At 45.4% G+C, this 19000-nt stretch overlaps 1 protein-coding gene and 1 long non-coding RNA gene across 2 annotated transcripts; both read left to right on the forward strand.

The window, feature by feature from the left end:
- The first annotated feature begins 7297 nt into the window (after positions 1–7297).
- Positions 7298–14160, forward strand: LOC117042822 (tripartite motif-containing protein 10-like). Its single transcript, XM_033142478.1, has 4 exons — positions 7298–7376; positions 10535–10609; positions 13220–13426; positions 14086–14160. Exons 1-4 carry the CDS (start codon positions 7356–7358, stop codon positions 14143–14145), a joined length of 363 nt encoding a protein of 120 aa, XP_032998369.1. The 5' UTR covers positions 7298–7355; the 3' UTR covers positions 14146–14160.
- A 433-nt stretch (positions 14161–14593) lies between these two features.
- LOC117042853 lies at positions 14594–18719 on the forward strand. The gene is made up of 3 exons (XR_004426080.1): positions 14594–14731; positions 17307–17357; positions 18659–18719. It is a non-coding gene; the product is annotated as an uncharacterized LOC117042853 (long non-coding RNA).
- Positions 18720–19000: the final 281 nt, after the last annotated feature.

Here is a 19000-nt window from a genome sequence, read left to right on the forward strand (position 1 = left end):
CCCTGCCTGATCGCTGGTGCAGGATTGAGAAGGTAAGCCAAGGATTGCATTCTTCAGTTGGCAGATATTTATACTTCTTCTTTTTTTTACGATACAGTGAATTTCCACTAATATAAAGCAAAAAACCCTTTACATTAAAAAGCACATCACATCAGAGTACAGACATTTCAAGCTAATCATCAAGCCAAGAGTAAAAATAACCAAACTGGGAGGCAGGTGGGAACCACCCCCAATTTAATCCTTAATCACCTTGCAGTCTCCCTTTCATGTTCATGAACAAAGGAGCAGGAATAATTCATTTAGCTCCTCTGCAGTCTCTTTAGTCTCCTCCAGCACTCTTGCAATTACCTTGTTCTCCAATGGCTTTTATAGTCTGTTTCCAGCTTTTGATGTGGTTGCAGAATTGCTAGGGTTGGTTTTAACTTAAAAAAAATAAATCAATATGCTCCTATAACAAATGGCAAAATGAATGAATTCTTTATATCCCTTTTCGTCTGCTTTCTTTTGTTTAAGCTTTGTTCTCCTCATTTGAACGGAGACTTCCATTTTCTGAAGGAAGCCTTCCTGCCTCTAAAAGCTGCCTTGACTCTGGTCATCAACCATGCTGGCATCCTCTTAGCCCTGGTATTACTTTTCCTGGTCTACATTAAATCTTAGCTTCTAGCTAGCACGGCCGCCAGAATGGTGATAGCAGCTAAATGGAAAACACAACAGGTCCCAACAAAGGATGAGTGGATAGGCAAGTTAAATGAGTATTTGTTAATGGCAAAACTGACAGCAGCAATAAGAAACCAAACAAATCAAAATTTGAAGGAACAATGTTATGAAGAGTATATGGAGAAACATTGCTCAAAGAAAGAAGTGCTAATATGCTTGGAGTAAGAGGTATGAAGGAATTGTTAAATAATAAATTAATATAAAGAATTAAAGATGATTATAGAAATATATAGAAATTAAGATTGTACAAATAGTGAACAAATAGCTTATAATGGAAGTCGAAAGAGTGACGGAGGGAAGTCAGAGGGGTGCTTGGTGGTGGGTGTGAGGATGGAAAAATGGGAAATGTATGATAAAAATGATATTGTATGTTAATGTGAGAATGTTGGATGTATTGTGTTTTAATCAATAAAGCTTTTGCAAAAAAATAAAAAATAAATCTTAGCTTCTAATATCACGTTTTAAAGGACTTACGAGCCTCTGGAAAAGATTTGACCATCTTGGCTTGGCCTTTCAACTCCCTTTTTACCACTCTCCTCATTCGGGAGGAAAGTTTCCTATTTTGAAGTCAAATGTTGCTGTGCTGGCAATTTCCCACTTACATGGTTTGGCTGGCATCCATCTGTCTTGAGAGACAATGGAGTGTGCCTCTGGAGGTGAAGTCAATCCTCTGCACCACAGTGACTTCCCTGGGGCTCAAGCCTGGGCAGTGTGTATGGATGTCCTGGGCTGCCCAGACGACAAGACCCCTGTCTCTGCCTCGCTGATGTAGGAAAGCAAAGCTTGGCTGTAGGAGTTGCCGAAGGAGGTGTACAAGGTGCCACCCAACCATCTTAGGGACTCCAGATTTGTGTAGGGTTTACTCCATAGCCTTTTCCTTCTCCCAAAGATATTCCACAATTTTGGCTCAGTTTTTTCCTTCTAGATGGGCTACCTTCCCCAGGTTGATGAGCCCCATCTGCCCCTCACTTCCCTCTACACTACAGCATGTGCAGAAACCGCCTTCTTGACCGCTGGACCCACTCTTGGTCTTGTCCGCTCAGTCTGCCGGAGACAGGGCCGTCTCGTCCATTTGGGCTGGGGGCGCGGCGCACCAGGGCGCCGGGCCCCCAGGGGCGCCCCCGCGAGCCCGCCGGCATACCGGGCGCCCCCAACACAACCCCACAGGCGGGTGGGCAGGCGGGCGCTCATGCGCCGGCGGCACAGCCCCGTCTTCGAGCGCAGCAAGTGGGCGGGAGTAGTGCGGCCCCGCCGGCGGCCTCCCCACCCCCACCCCCACGGACGGCCAGGTGCTTGCGCCGCCAGTGCTCTCCCCCAGGCGCCCCGGACGCATGGGGGTGCCGGAAAGATCGAGCCCACCGGCATACCGGCCGCCCCCCTCCCCAACCTGCCCCCGCCCCCAAGGGCGGGCTGTCGGCCGGGCGCTTGCACGCCGGCAGCGCTGCCGCCCATGCCGGTTCCCGGCGGGCAGCGAGCCGGCCGCCCTCGCCTCCCGTCCCGGGAGCACTGGAAGGGCGCGCAGAGCCCCGCGCCGCTCCAGCGCCACGCCCCTCATCCCCTGCTCGCGCACCCCCCCTCCCAAGGGGCGGCAAGCGCGAGAGGGAGGCAGCGGAGAGACGGTACGCCGGGGCGCCGGAGGGATCACTGCGCCACGGCGGCCGATCTCCTTAAGACGGCCTTGGCTGGAGCCTTTCTTCACATGTGGGTGAAGTCCATCAACTTACATATATGCTGTATTTTATAGCGTGGTGCTCTCTGTATCAGGTTGGTTCAACAACAACACCCACCTTGTACCTGGGAACTGTGAAGAAGAGGAGGAGTTTGGATTTGAAATCCCGCTTTATCACTACCCTAAGGAGTCCCAAAGCGGCTAACAATCTCCTTTTCCCTTCCTCCCCCACAACAAACACTCTGTGAGGTGAGTGAGGCTGAGAGACTTCAGAGAAGTGTGACTAGCAGCAGCTGCATGTGGAGGAGTGGGGAATCGAACCCAGTTCACCAGATTACAAGTCCACTGCTCTTACACCACGCTGGCCCTGCTCCTTTTCCCTTATGGGCTATCCAAGAGCCCATATAGAGTCCTTAAGTGGGTTCCCTATTGGTAGGAGAAAATAACAGAGGCCAACCAGAGTATATTGGGAAGCAAAGCAGCTAGTAAGCCTGATCTTTATTAAACTGTTACAACAGGGTCCCCACTCCTCACACGCAGGAGGAAAGAGGGAACCCAGAACAATGGTGTGCAAGCCCTTATACAGACTTTTGAAATTGCCCACCCTGTAGCCCAACACCACCACCCCCAAAACATCATACATACATCACAGAAGGAGGCAGTCTCCAGCAGAAATCCTGCCTGCCAGGATACCTAATAATGGTCACTGATTCCATTACCTGGGCAGCCTGGCCATTCTTTTGAGGTCACTGGGAGAGTCAAAATGGCTTCAGGATTGCTCTCCTGTACTGTTTCAGACACGTGCATAGCTGTGAACTTTTACCTTTTTTTAAAGGGAAATTCCCTTATTCCAAATAGGATTCCTCGCAAGAAAAGGGAAAAGTTGACAGCTATGCATGTGGTTTATATAGTTACGTATGTGTTTGCCTTGTACATTTACAAACATTTATTTTATATCTGAGACCCTAGAATTCTTATAACAGCACCATTTAGGATGAAATCCCTTCTGGCAGGTTCCATGACTTGAGCACAATTCATGTAGGGCAGGGGCGGCCAACACCCAAGAGACTGTGATCTACTCACAGAGTTAAAAACTGGCAGTGATCTATCTACCCCCCTTTTTTGGGTTCAGGTCAAAGTTGTTGAGCATTTTTTAGGGAGGAGGAAGGCCCATTTTGGGGGGTTTCGGGTGAAAGTTGTTGCGTTTTTTCAGGGAGGAGGTAAAATGTTGAGCTTTTTTTTAGGGGAGCCACAGTTGTTCAGCTTCTTTGTGGAGAGCCAATGATCTGCCAGTGATCTACCGCAGACGTCCAGTGATCTACCGGTAGATCACGACCTACCTGTTGGACATGCCTGATGTAGGGTACCTAGAAACGTGTTACCTCTTTGCAGCTCCCCATTTAGCCAATTTACCTACTTGGTTGTAGAATCATAGAGTTGGAGGAGACCACCAGGGCCATCCAGTCCAACCCCCTGCCAAGCAGGAAACACCATCAAAGCATTCCTGACAGATGGCTGTCAAGCCTCTGCTTAAAGACCTCCAAAGAAGGAGACTCCACCACACTCCTTGGCAGCAAATTCCACTGTCCGACAGCTCTTACTGTCAGGAAGTTCTTCCTAATGTTTAGGTGGAATCTTCTTTCTTGTAGTTTGAATCCATTGCCCCGTGTCCGCTTCTCTGGAGCAGCAGAAAACAACCTTTCTCCCTCCTCTATATGACATCCTTTGATATATTTGAACATGGCTATCATATCACCCCTTAACCTTCTCTTCTCCAGGCTAAACATACCCAGCTCCCTAAGCCGTTCCTCATAAGGCATCGTTTCCAGGCCTTTGACCATTTTGGTTGCCCTCTTCTGGACACGTTCTGGACACATTATTATGGCTCATTTATTACTGCACCTTTCCTCCAAGGAGCTCAAGGTGTGGGGCTACAGAGCTCTTCCCCAAACCACAACAACCCCGTGAGGTAGGTTGGGCGGAGAGGCTGCAACCTCTCAGTTTAAAATTTGGATCACCCATCTTGGCCTGGGCTGAGGCTTCCCTGTGGCCAGCAGAGGGCTGTCTCAAATCCCCGCCAGGCGGGAGAGCTGGTCGCTTGCTCGCTCCTCTCTCCGTCTTTGATTTCGGCTGAGATGAACGCGGCTTTCCCAGAACTTTGTTTTGAAGCGGCGCCATCCGGCATCCGCGCCCACCCGCCCGCCAGCCCCCCTTCCCGGCACCCGGGAAATTGAGGAGCGAGCGGCGGCTGCATCTTTCTCTCCCCATCAGCAACAGGGCTTCGGTGGAGGGAGCCCTGGGAGGAAGGACCCGGGGGCTGAATTTCCCCGCTGCGGCAGAAAAAGTCTGGGAAGGGTAAGTGTGGAGGGGGGAAAAAAGCAAAGATCTGAATATCTGATTTGTTACGCTGAACGGGCAGACCGTGGTGCTCACCGCAGCCTATTGTTTAGTTCAGCTTGCAATGCAGACCTTTGCATTTTTGTTGTTGTTGTTCAGTCGTTCATTCATGTCAGACTCTTCGTGACCCCATGGACCAGAGCACGCCAGGCACGCCTATCCTTCACTGCCTCTCGCAGTTTGGCCAAACTCTGTCCAACCATCTCATCCTCTGTCGCCCCCTTCTCCTTGTGCCCTCCATCTTTCCCAACATCAGGGTCTTTTCTAGGGAGTCTTCTCTTCTCACGAGGTGGCCAAAGTACTGGAGCCTCAACTTCAGGATCTGTCCATCCAGTGAGCACCCAGGGCTGATTTCTTTAAGGATGGATAAGTTTAATCTTCTTGCAGTCCATGGGACTCTCAAGAGTCTCCTCCAGCACCATAATTCAAAAGCATCAATTCTTCGGCGATCAGCCTTCTTCATGGTCCAGCTCTCACTTCCGTACATTACTACTGGGAAAACCATAGCTTTAACTATACGGACCTTTGTCGGCAAGGTGATGTCTTTGCTTTTTAAGATGCTGTCTAGGTTTGTCATTGCTTTCCTCCCAAGAAGCAGGCGTCTTCTAATTTCGTGACTGCTGTTACCATCTGCAGTGATCATGGAGCCCAAGAAAGTGAAATCTCTCACTGCATTTTTACTCAGAAGTAAACCCTACTGAGTTCAATAGGACGTACTTTCTGGTATGTGCCCGATCATTCTTGCAGCTTCTCATTAATAATAATAATAATAATAATAATGTCTTTTCCGCTGGCAGATGTAAGGTGGCTTACAGTTAAAATAGAAAGAGCTAAAAAGATTTTGGGGGGAAGAGAAACAAGCATTTGAAAGCAATTAATCACCAACAGAATATCTTTCTATCTCTCTATCTGATCTATTAAAACATACCGATCATTGCAATACAGTAAAAACATCACAGCACCAGCCCTTTCCTTAAAATAAGTTAGTTTCCCCAAAAGCCTGCTGGAACAAGAGAGGCAGTCAAATTTTTAAGAGGCTTAATCCGAAATGATTACGAAATGCCCCAAAAGTAATAAAAGCATTTAGTAATCCTGCTGTTAAGATTTGGTTTCTCTTTCAAGGAAAAAAGGAAGTTCTGCGAACATGTTTTACAATAACTGAATTTAGATTTTTAACCTAAATGGCACAAGCCTTCTGTCTTTCTTGGAGAGAAACCAACTATTAACATCCCCCCCCCAGCCCTGTTGAGGATGCTGTTCAAATAGTACAATAATAGTTTAATATCTATTGTAAAAGTTCCTTCATAGGATTCACAGCAGAAACCTATGCATTCTTACTCAGAGGTCAGTCTCACTATGTTCATTTGGGTTTACTCACAGGTGAGTATTCATGGGATTGCAGATGGAGCTGCCTTCTCAAGCTCAGGGGCTCCATAAAATTAATCTCAAGACTGCGCATCGGATACATCTTATCTTTGTGTGTACATATGTTGATAGGTACATACTGCAAGGCATCACACAATTATCAAATCGCTAGCTAGCACTTTCCTATTTATTTATTTATTTATTGGGTTTAAATTTCATTTGTTCATTTGAAGCGTATGAACAAATTATCCTACTCATAAGCAAAACAAAAACAAAAACTTCTCCAGCAGCTTGCAAATAGAAATTAAGTCAGCTCTTGTCATCAGGCTCACAAATCCAACAGACACGACACAAAAGGAAAAACGGGACTGGGAGGGAAGAGGAAAAACACAAGCTCAGGCATTAGGTCTTAGTTAGTTATGGAGTTGTTGCAATGGCCAGCTGGAATGGAGGGATTGTTGGGGAGGAGCCAAAACTTGTTAAGTCTTTCAGCAGAGCCACAGGAGAAACAGAATTGATAAGAATTGAAATTAGGGGTTCCCCCCCTTCTTTCTGCCTGTAAGGCTTATGGCTAGGGCTGGTGAGAGTTGTTGCTCGACAACACATGGAAGGCACCACATTGTGTAGTTCTACCGTAGGTGCCAACTCCCTGGGGCCCTGTGTGACCAAGCAACCACAAAATTCCCCATGAAGGGGCTGGGCAACCACAAATTTCAGTGCCAGGGCCATGCACGCTGCATGGCACCCATAGTTGTGGGGCCAAGCTGGTACTCCTGAGCCCTAATATGGAATCATTTAGGTTTTAGATGTTGTTTTGCTTTTTTAAGATATGTGTTATTTATTTAAGTTGCTTTGAGTTACTTTGGTAACCCCCCCTCCCCCCACAAAACTACTGTAATAAGTTTAATCAATAAAAATATAAAGGGGTACAGGCTTTACTTCAGTGGCACACCACACAATTTTCATGCAAAATGTCCCAGGGCCAATCCCAGGGATCTGCCAGTAGGGTAGGAATTTCCCCCTGCCTGGAAGTTTGGAGAGCTGCTGCCAGTGAGTGCAGGCAGACCACACCGATAATTGCTTTATTATTCGGCACTCGCCAAGCTTTGTTCTTTTAATTCCTTCTCTGTTCTTCTTTCTTCCGGACAGGCAGAGGCATCTGGTCCATATTTCTCCTCAGAGATCCTGTTGACTTTTGCACAGCAAGATGGAAAGTGATGCAAGTTGGGTAAGAGAGCATTAAAATTAGCAACAAATTTATTTATTTATTATCTACCTATTTATTATATCTCACCTTTCCCCCCAAGCAGTTCAAGGCTGCATACACAGTTCTTCCCCTGTCACCCGCGATTTAATCCCCATGACAACCCTGTGAGGTATGTTTTGGCTGAGAGGCAGTGACTTCCTCAAGGTCACCCAGTGAGCTGCGCGGGGATTTGAATTTTGGTCTCTCAGGTCGACTAGTCCAACATTCTAACCCAGGGTTTCTCAGCCTTGGGTCCCACAATGCTGTTGGACTACAACTCCCATCATTCCTAGCAAGCATGGCTATATTATTATTATTATTATTATTATTATTATTATTATTATTATTATTTGTACCCCGCCCATCTGGCTGGATTTCCCCAGCTACTCTGGGCGGCTTCCAACAAAAATCAAAATACATTAAAATATCACAGTTTAAAAACTTCCCTAAACAGGCTTGCCTTCAGGTATTTTCTGAATGTCAGGTAGTGGTTTATTTCCTTGACATCTGATGGGAGGGCGTTCCACAGGGCGGGCGCCACTACCGAGAAGGCCCTCTGCCTGGTTCCCTGTAGCTTTGCTTCTCATAGTGAGGGAACTGCCAGAAGGCCCTCGGCGCTGGATCTCAGTGTCCGAGCTGAATGATGGGGGTGGAGATGCTCCTTCAGGTATAAAGGACCGAGGCCATTTAGGGCTTTAAAGGTCAGCACCAACACTTTGAATTGTGCTCGGAAACGTACTGGGAGCTAATGTACGTTATGTGGTCCCGGCGGCCACTCCCAGTCACCAGTCTAGCTGCCGCATTCTGGATTAATTGTAGTTTCCGGGTCACCTTCAAAGATAGCCCCATGTAGAGCGCATTGCAGTAGTCTAAACGGGAGATAACTAGAGCATGCACCACTCTGGCGAGACAGTCTGCGGGCAGGTAGGGTCTCAGCCTGCGTACCAGATGGAGCTGGTAGACAGCTGCCCTGGACGCAGAATTAACCTGCGCCTCCATGGACAGCTGTGAGTCCAAAATGACTACCAGGCTGCGCACCTGGTCCTAAATGTGTGGGATATAATAGATGTATAAAATATGGGGTATAAATGTGACAAACAAATAAAAAAAGAATCATGGGAAGTGCAGTTTGCCCCCAACACAGCTACAATTCCCAGAACCCTTAACAAGCTAAAGTTCCCAGGATCCTTTGTGGGGAGTCATGCACTTTAAATGTATGGTTGTATTTGCGGCCTGAGAATCCCAGTTTTATTCTGCCTGTCAACAAATGACCAGGGAGGCGGGAAGCCTCAGCCAGCTGCTCCTGCTGATGCAACCATTGCATGTCTCAGAGGCGAAGGTTAAAACACTTGTTTTTGTCCGTTCAAAGAAGAAAGGACTGAGGAAAGCGCAGCTGGCGCATGGTTTTTGTGCCTCTCAAGGAAGGGATGCAATTCCTTTCGCTCTACCTCTTTTAGATAGAAAGGATCAGTCTCGCTGCTGAGAGGAAACCAGGCTGATCAAGGAAGTGAGTTGCAGGAGGAGTTACCTATTAGTATTATTATTAATTAAATTTGTGTGCCACCCTTTATAATAAGAATAAGAATAGTAATTTATTTATACCCTGCCCATCTGGCTGAGTTTCCCCAGCCACTCTGGGTGGCTTCCAACAAAATATTAAAATACAATAGTCTATTAAACATTAAAAGCTTCCCTAAACAGGGCTGCCCTCAGATGTCTTCTAAAAGTCTGGTAGTTGTTTTTCTCTTTGACATCTGGTGGGAGGGCGTTCCACAGGGCGGAAGATCACATAAAAGGCCACATAAAAATAAAAAATGAGAACACAAAATCCTAATAAAACAAAAGCAAACCAATTACCCCCCCCCCCCACACACACAAACACATTTAAGAGGCCATAGAAGAATGGTTCCCAATTAGCTAAGTACTGTGGGCCTCCTGTTTTTCATGGGCCCCCTACTTTCAAAAATTTAAATATCTCTGGTAGTTTTTGTTATGGGAAATACTGGCCTGCGAGAGCTCCAAATGGAGAACAGCCTTTACCAAAGGTGTCATGGGCTCTGAAGACACTCAAACTCAGGATGAAAGGGAGAAGCGTGCTAAGAGGAAGGCATGCTTGGCATACCCTTGCTGTGATCAACTCCCGTCTGGAAACCAATGTCCCCACTGTGGAAGAACTGGCCTCCACAGTCACTTACAGACTCACTGTTAAGACCGTGTTCATGGAACACACTCGGCTACGAGTGATCGACAAAAAAGAAGAAAAATAGATGTTTTTGGGAAACCCACTAGCGGGGCACAGAGGAATAGCCCTTTACCCCCACAGCACAGCACCTGGTGGTCAGTGGCATACTGACCCTTTAAAGATGAAGAGGCTAAATATCCCCTCATTTGCTAAGGCGATTCCTCTAGAATTCATTGCAAATATCCAAAGGTTTTTTCTGCTTCCTAGTAGAATTTGAGAGCTTCTCAATGAGCTAGTTTGAGCACTTGCTTCTGTTTACACGGACCTGTCCCTGCCAAGCTCCACAATATATTGTTTAAACAAAATTGAAAATTCTTTCCAGTAGCACCTTAGAGACCAACTGAGTTTGTTCTTGGTATGAGCTTTCGGTCTCTAAGGTGCTACTGGAAAGAATTTTCTATTTTGTTTCGACTATGGCAGACCAACATGGCTACCCACCTGTAACTAAATATAATTGTTTGTGGTCCTTGGAATAAAAAAAAAAAAAGATTTTAAGGAAACTGTGAAGGTTCAAGACCTTTATGTGATGTGTGCCCTAGTTTGGATTATCTGTGTTATTTCATATGAAAACCATTACTCCCTTCTTTCAGATATCTCTTGAAGACTTTCCTATTTAGGCTGCTCTTTGCAAGATAAATTTTCTTTGTAATCCAATTGGTTATGTCGATGCTTTAACGATGATGACTTTTGTGGATATAGTTGTTGATTTTGTTTTTATATTTTGCATTCTGCCTTGTTATTACATTTCTTATGAAAGTGTGGCTTGCAAATCGGTAAAGAAATAAACGAAATTTAATTTATATTAAAAAAAACCTATACTTCTATTGGGATATATGTGTGAACGTTCCTCAATTAAAATGATCATAGCCTCCCCCCCCCCCCGCCCCTGGATCTTTAGGTGCTGCAGGACAGCGTGAATGACGAGAGAGAAGAAATCAAAGCACAACGTCGAAGAAAAAGTGAGGATTTGCTGGTAAGCATATGAAGATGGAGATTTTAAAAATGATGCCCAGAAATTTGCTAGTCCCTTTGCCTGAATCCAGTTTGGAGGGAGAGGGCATTTTACTGAGCTGAAAAGTGCTGAAAATTGGGCAAAGGGGAGGCAGATTATTACTTTCATGGTGACTTCTTAACCGCCATATACTTTTGTGCCACAGCTGTGGCCTAGTTCAGCGCCCCTCAGAATTGACACTGTCCTGGCATGGTGCCATTCCAGGGCATTTGGAGCATGTGGCGGAAAAACAGTGGGTGCCAGGTTGGCATTGAGCAAGCAAAACGGTTGTAACAGCTTGCCAGAGTACAGCTCCCATGATACCTGGCTGTTGGCCAGGCTTGTTAGGGTTGGTGGGAGTTGTAGTTTGGCACTTGCAGAAGGCGTTAGGGTTTTCCCACTCTCAAATTAAGGGATTGTGTGTGTATGTGTGATTTACGGATGAGATTTTTGTGTCCTCTCCAAGCCTGGGGTTTTATATCTGTGAGATGGGGTCCTGAAGTCGTCTTCTTCTTTGGCGATCACTCGTAGCCGAGTAAGATTGCCTTCCATGAGCATGGTGTGTCCGTAAGAGACTGTGGAGGCCAGTTCTGGATCCACACGTCCTTCCACAGTGGGGACATTGGTTTCCAGATGGGAGTTGATCATGGTGTGGATTTGCCAAGCATGCCTTCCTCTTAGCATGTTTCTCCCTTTCGTCCTGAGTTTGAGCGTCTTCACAGCCCATTTACAGGTAGGTAGCCATGTTGGTCTGCCATAGTCAAAACGAAATAAAAAATAAAAAAAATTCTTTCCAGTAGCACTTTAGAGACCAACTAAGAACAAACTTAGTTGGTCTCTAAGGTGCTACTGGAAAGAATTTTTTCAGAGTCCATGACACCTTTGGTAAAGGCTGTTCTCCAACTGGAGTGCTCACAGGCCAGTGTTTCCCAGTTGTTGGTGTTTATCCTACATTTTTTAAGATTTGCCTTGAGAGCGTCTTTAAGCCTCTTTTGTTGTCCACTGGCATTTTGCTTTCTATTTTTAAATTCAGAATTTTAAATTCAGAATAGAGTACAGGCATGGGGAAACCTCAGTCTTCTGGGTGGGGAATAATCTCTATCAGGCCTGTGGCTACATCCCTTTAGGGCTCCGTTTTGCCCCTTCCTCTACTGATTTTGTGTGGCTGGAATGTGCCCTTGAGCCATAATGGAGGATGGAGAGCTTAACACTGGTATGCGGGAACCCCTCCTCACAATCACTGAAGTGGTCAAACCGGTCTCTTTGTGTTAAACCAGTCTCTTTGCTAATGTCCTTAAGAAAGCCTTGAACAGCATTTTTTGTTAAAGGGGATTAAAGAGTTGGCCCCGTACAGGTGTGTTGCCATAGAAACGGCTTGCCAGGGGTGCTTTTCAGGAGGAGTGGTGCGCAGGCCTTCCCTCCAGCACCACACCTTGCTAGAGGGTAGGAGGACAATAGGGGATGAGCCAAGAAACCTAATGCAGTGGGGGGGGGAGAGACACACATCTTTTGTGGTGCTATTGTCACAAGCCCTTCCATCATATGCTCCACCTGTGTGTGTAAATAAAACCATATAACACAAAGGCTGCATACACACCATACATTTAAAGCACACGGCTGCTCCCAAAGAATCCTGGGAACTGTAGTTTGCCCCACATGGAGCTGCCTTTCCCGGCACCCTTAACAAGTTACAGTTTCTAGGGTGGTTTGTTTGGGGAAGGGTGTGGAGAATGTGCTTTAAAAGTGTAGCCGAAGACTTATTAAGATTAAGATTTGTTGAGAAAAAAGATTTTACAATGTTATAAAGTTACTAAAGAAGATTTGAAATGAACGCAGAAGAGAGGATGTGAGGAGGTCCCCAAACAATGTCAGGAATAAGATAAGGACAGTTAAATAAGTGTTTTTTGTAGTTTTGTAGTTTCTGTTGTTTTTTGTATTTTGTGTATGTTTTATTGTTAAAATTTAATAAATTCCTTTAAAAAATAAAAAATAAAAGTGTAGCCGAAGACACCACAGTTTCCAATGGCCTTCGTTCCAAGGAAACCGATCCGAGGTATGCGGTAGGTACCCCTTAAACCTCTCACCACTTAGAGATTGGCCACACACAGCAAAAATGAGCCAACTGACTGTGCCGCTCACTCTGGTGTACTTGAGAAAGTTCTGGAGATGCCTGTCACAAAATGGCTGCTGCATAACACAAAACGACCAACACATCTAAAAGAACAGGGAAAAAAGGCAGGGGCAGGAAGACAAAATGGCATGGCATTTCTTCTCCTCATCCCACAAATTGTTGGGAAATGAGAGGAACCTACCTGTATAGCAGCTAAGGTTGTGCTTGCTAGTTCTTTGTTCAAAACTAGGAGGAGAGTGTCCAAGTCTTGGCAACCATTGGAGCAGGGTCACATTTAAGGGAGTGTGTTCAATGTAGTGGAGGCCATGCCAGTGAAGCACAAACCGAGCAGTATTATGGGGTTTTTGAGAGGATATTTAGTTGCTTTAGGTGGTGTTAGTGAGTACACTGATAGCCCCAAATTGGTCAACCCCAGTAGGGAGAGTGTGACGCCACAATGATCTTTCCCCTATGAATTGCAGAGGGAGACGGAAGCTGAGAGGAAGAATATAATCCGGGAGTGGGAAGAGCTGCGAAGGTTTATCGAAGACCAGGAAAAACTCGTGTTGAAGAGGCTGCAAAAGCTGGACAATGACATTGTTAGGAGGAGAGACGAGAGTGTTTTGGAAGGCTCTGAGCAAGCAACATTTCATGAAAACAGAGAAAGCAACCAGAATCCACTTGTGAAGGTGGGGAATCCCTGTCTTATTTATAATCATTACATTTGTATCCCGCCTTTCCTCCAAGGAGCTCAAGTCAAGGTGGCACACGTGGTTCTCCCCTCGTTTTAGCCTCACAACAACCCTCCGAAATGGTTTAGGCTGAGAGATTGCAACTGGCTTTAGGTCACCCAACCAGCTTCATGGCCAATTGGGGATTGAGCCTTTGTCTCCCAGGCACCCTAACCACTATGCCACACTGTGCCAAGGACAAATCAAAAGTTTTAAACAGTGCAATTCTCTGTGTGTCTTCTCAGATGCAAGCACCATTGAATTTAGTGGGGCTTACACCCAAGTAGGTGAGCATAGGATTGCAGCCATATTGGATTAATTGGCACAGTGGTGACCCCCCCCTTTCTCTCTCCCTCTCTATAGAAAAAATAATAGAGGATTAAATGTTTGTTGCTGCGTATTTAATTAAAACTGGAAGCCACGTATCTATTTATTTTTAAAAAAAGAATTGTTTTATTGAGGTTTTTAGAAGATAGATGCAAACCAAAATAAGAGAATAAAAAAACAACTATGTTCATTTTTTATGGGGAAAGTTACAGGGAAGGGTTAACCAGAATGATACAGATGCCTGATTCTTGTCTTCTCTCCCCCCCTTCTCTCTCCCCCCCCCCACGTAGAGCTTCAGAATGGCTGAAAGTGGGTATGTTTTGCCCAATATTTATCTTTCAATGTGTTAAACTACTTTGGAACTGGCTTGGACAATGATGTAGATAGAAGTGGGACTAGAACAGGGGGTGAGGTGTCCGTTTTCCTAAATTCCTTTATCATTATCAAAAGGTCCCATCCTTTGGGGGTTTTGAGAGGGGGGGGTGGTTCACTGCAAAATATTTCTACAGCTAGTCCAGGAAGCACTGCTGCCTGTCAGAACAATTACTGGTAGTATGCCCCAAGTGCTGGATCACATTTTGTATGGGGTTTCTGATTGGTTGGGGTCTCTGGTTGGGATCGCTCAAGAAGAACGAAGCAGGAAATAAATGACATCAAAACAGCCACAGGGAGACAAAATTGTATGGGAAAGCGGAATAGGAAAAATAGGGTTAAGGGGTGTCCAGCTCCAGGAAGTTGCTAACTACAAGATGACAATAAATCAGGAGAACCTTTGCAACAACACTAAGTGGGATCGATTATTCACTTACTGTCTCTTCATCAGGAAGAATGGGGCATTTCCTGAGTTGGAAAGCGGTTTTCTGGAACTGGAACAGAGGATAAGACATTTTTCAGAGAAGAGGATGGTATTGCAAGAGGTGCTACTGGCATTTAAAGGTGAGGCCAGCCTGCTGGAGTCTGAATTAAAAGAGTTGATATCCACACAGGGTATTAATTCAAGAAAAGGATTATGAAATCTCATACTCTCCAACATTTCTTCGATGAAAATAGGGAGGTCCCATTCCATAATAATAATTTCACTATTTATACCTCACACATATTATTGTGTTGCCCCAGCAACCTGGGCAGATTCCAACATATATAAAAACATAATAAAGTATTAAACATTTAAAAAACTTCCCTATACTGGATTGCCTTTAGACAGCTCGGGGTTTGGATAACTCCACACCCTCCAACGTTTTTCCAATGAAAATAGGGACATCCTAAGGAAAAGTGGGACATTCAGAAACCAGCATGGCTTCTCTAAATCAGGGATGTCCCTGGAAAATAGGGTCACTTGGAGAGCCTGAAAACTTCAGGTGGAATTCTGTCTTGAAATTCGCATTTTTGGCTCAAACTAATTCTGCCTCTACTTTTGGATTTTTGCTAATTTTACTCATGAGATCATAATTTTTGACACAGTTACAGGTAGGTAGCCGTGTTGGTCTGCCATAGTCAAAGCAAAAAATAAAAATAAAATAAAAATCCTTCCAGTAGCACCTTGCTGTTGTTCAGTCGTTCAGTCGTGTCCGACTCTTCGTGACCCCATGGACCAGAGCACGCCTATCCTTCACTGCCTCTCGCAGTTTGGCCAAACTCATGTTAGTAGCTTTGAGAACACTGTCCAACCATCTCATCCTCTGTCGTCCCCTTCTCCTTGTGCCCTCCATCTTTCCCAACATCAGGGTCTTTTCCAGGGAGTCTTCTCTTCTCATGAGGTGGCCAAAGTACTGGAGCCTCAACTTCAGGATCTGTCCCTCTAGTGAGCACTCAGGGCTGATTTCTTTGAGAATGGATAGGTTTGATCTTTTTGCAGTCCATGGGACTCTCAAGAGTCTCCTCCAGCACCATAATTCAAAAGCATCAATTCTTCGGCGATCAGCCTTCTTTATGGTCCAGCTCTCACTTCTGTACATTACTACTGGGAAAACCATAGCTTTAACTATACGGACCTTTGTCGGCAGGGTGATGTCTCTGCTTTTTAAGATGCTGTCTAGGTTTGTCATTGCTTTCCTCCCAAGAAGCAGGCGTTTTCTAATTTCGTGACTGCTGTCACCATCTGCAGTGATCATGGAACCCAAGAAAGTGAAATCTCTCACTGCCTCCATTTCTTCCCCTTCTATTTGCCAGGAGGTGATGGGACCAGTGGCCATGATCTTAGTTTTTTTTATGTTGAGCTTCAGACCATATTTTGCGCTCTCCTCTTTCACCTCTTTCATCTGCACCTTAAGAGACCAACTAAGTTTGTTCTTGGTATGAGCTTTCGTGTGCATGCCCACTTCTTCAGATACACTGAAACAGAAGTCACCAGACCCTTATATATAGTGAGAGAGTGGGGAGGTTTTGACGTTTGCAGTTGTAGCCCTCAAATATTTTTGCACAGGTGCGTTTTGCTTACGCTTGTACTGCATCGTGCATTTTGTAGGCTTATGGCCGCATAAACAGGGAACTGAATGTTTACAGGTTTTTAAATGGGCCTTGCTGAAAGGCTGTCACAGGATTCAGGATTACAGAAGGTCAGCATGAGAGGGATATAACATCTTGAGAATAGTATTTGTATTGCACCGTCTGTAAAGAACAATGACGTTAATGTACAACAGATTGCATTAAGCAACATGGATTTGAGAGAAGGAGATCCCATTGATTAGATGCATTGAAGTACTGCACATACAAAAATTAGCACGGCTCTTATGTACATATATGTCTCCCTGCTCTCCCCCTTTAAGGTTTTGGCAATAAGAAGCAATTCTCTAAGTGCCAATCTGTGGGACCCCGAGGTTTGCAGAAGTGTAAAGATGCCATTAGAAAAAGAGCCCTAAGGGGAAGACAGAATCTTCCAAAATGGTCAAAGGCCTGGAAACGATGCCTTATGAGGAACGGCTTAGGGAGCTGGGTATGTTTAGCCTGGAGAAGAGAAGGTTAAGGGGTGATATGATAGCCATGTTCAAATATATAAAAGGATGTCATCTAGAGGAGGGAGAAAGGTTGTTTTCTGCTGCTCCAGAGAAGCGGACATGGAGCAATGGATTCAAACTACAAGAAAGAAGATTCCACCTAAACATTAGGAAGAACATCCTGACAGTGAGAGCTGTTCGGCAGTGGAATTTGCTACCAAGGAGTGTGGTGGAGTCTCCTTCTTTGGAGGTCTTTAAGTGGAGGCTTGACAGCCATCTGTCAGGAATGCTTTGATGGTGTTTCCTGCTTGGCAGGGGGTTGGACTGGATGGCCCTTGTGGTCTCTTCCAACTCTATGATTCTATGAAAACAGCCCAATGAAAGTAGAGCATGCTCAGTGGCCACTGAATGCTGGCTGGCTGTTGGGAAAGGGGGAATGAAATGGAGTATCCTGAAAAAGGCGTAGCTGAAACTTGAAACAAGAGCAATCCACCCTGCAAAATTTTGTGGCAAGTTCCATTGGTAAGGACCAAGCATGGGGAAGGGGCAATTATGTTTCCCATTCTTTCTTTCCTCAGAGATTTTGCAGCTGGAGCTGGGGAACGATGCAGACCCATCTTTCTTATCTGGTAAGGCAGCGTGAATATTTCCAAACGGCCTAAGGCTTGTAGATTTAGACAGTACTAGGCTTGAAGGACCATCTAGCCTTGAGATGGTACGAGGCTGTTTCTTAAATTCCTGGGTGGATGTTAAGCCTCGAGGGCCTTCTGGTGGTTCCCTCACTGCGAGAAGCAAAGCTACAGGGGAACCAGGCAGAGGGCCTTCTCGGTAGTGGCGCCCGCCCTGTGGAACGCCCTCCCTTCAGAGGTCAAAGAGATTAACAACTACCTGGCATTTAGAAAATACCTGAAGGCAGCCCTGTTTAGGGAAGTTTTTAATCTATGATATTCTAATGTATTTTGATATTTGTTGGAAGCCGCCCAGAGTGGCCGGGGAGACCCAGCCAGATGGGCAGGGTACAAATAATAAATTATTATAAATTATTATTATTATAATGAAATTTGATTTTAAAATGACACCAAATTGCATCTGCCAAGGGTCAATGAATAAGGGGTTAAGCCAATGCCTTTGCATTGGCTTTTGATTGACTATTGTTCATTGAGGGGACTGATTATATTCTCAAAATTTGCTATGAAGAGCATGTGGAACATCTTTCCAGAGACTGGCCAAGTTGCAAACAAAGGTAGGAAATCACAAGCTAGAATGCTCCCTAATGTCAAAAAAGCTCCCTGCACACAGTATCTCGAGGAAAAGGAAGGGAAATGATTTCTTTTGATACCCCCAGAACTGAAAACTTTATTCGCATAGCCAACAGCCATTGCAACAGCTTGTTTCTGCTATTTCATGAGCTGGATTTCCTGCTGGTTGGGTTCTTCCTGCCCAATGGCAGCAGTGGGGAACCTCAGGCCCCAGAGACCAAACATGACTGTCCAGGCTTTGCTGCCCAGCCCTTGGAACTCTTTCCTAGCCATACCCCTGACCGGCCTGGCTTTGCACCCTCCTAGGGAGTTCTTGCCTGGCTGGAATGTGCCCTTCAATGTTTCTTGTTTGCTCAGATGGAAAAAAGAGAGGGTTTTGTGTGTGTGGAAACCACATTGGGTGTACAAAGGTAATCATTTGCATTTGTTGCTCCACCCACTTTTGCCTCTGGCCCTTGGAAGATTGCTCAGAAAAGGTTCCTAACCTCTCTGCCCCATGATGTTTTTTAACTGTACTGTTTTATGTTGCTGTTTTAATGGGCTTGATTTTCCTCTGTCTGTGCAAGCTGCCTTGAGAGACCATTGAAATGGGTGTATTGCTGAGCAGAGAAACGAATGAACAGGCAATGATGCGCAACAGACATCTGAAAAATCACCCTCTCTTTCCCCAGGGTGCCAAGGAAGGTCATCATTCTACTCCAGATTTCTACATCTTCACAGAAGATGTGGAGGGAAAGCAGAGCTGGTTCAGGTAAAGGGATCTGCAAATATGTCTTGTCTCGTGTTCTGTTCTCAACCAGCTGGGTATGGGAAACTGCCAAGCAGGACTTGAGCGCAATAGCGCAATAGCAGCTGGAAATCTACAGATGGGACTTTTTAATAGTGAGATGCTGAATGACACCCAACAGCTTAAAAACTTGTGTTTAACTAAGTTAAGATAAAGGTAAAGGTACCCCTGACCATTAGGTCCAGTTGCGGATGACTGGGGTTTGGCGCTCATCTCGCTTTATTGG

Source organism: Lacerta agilis, chromosome 2, assembly GCF_009819535.1.
Source record: "Lacerta agilis isolate rLacAgi1 chromosome 2, rLacAgi1.pri, whole genome shotgun sequence".
Taxonomy (NCBI): Eukaryota; Metazoa; Chordata; class Lepidosauria; order Squamata; family Lacertidae; genus Lacerta; species Lacerta agilis.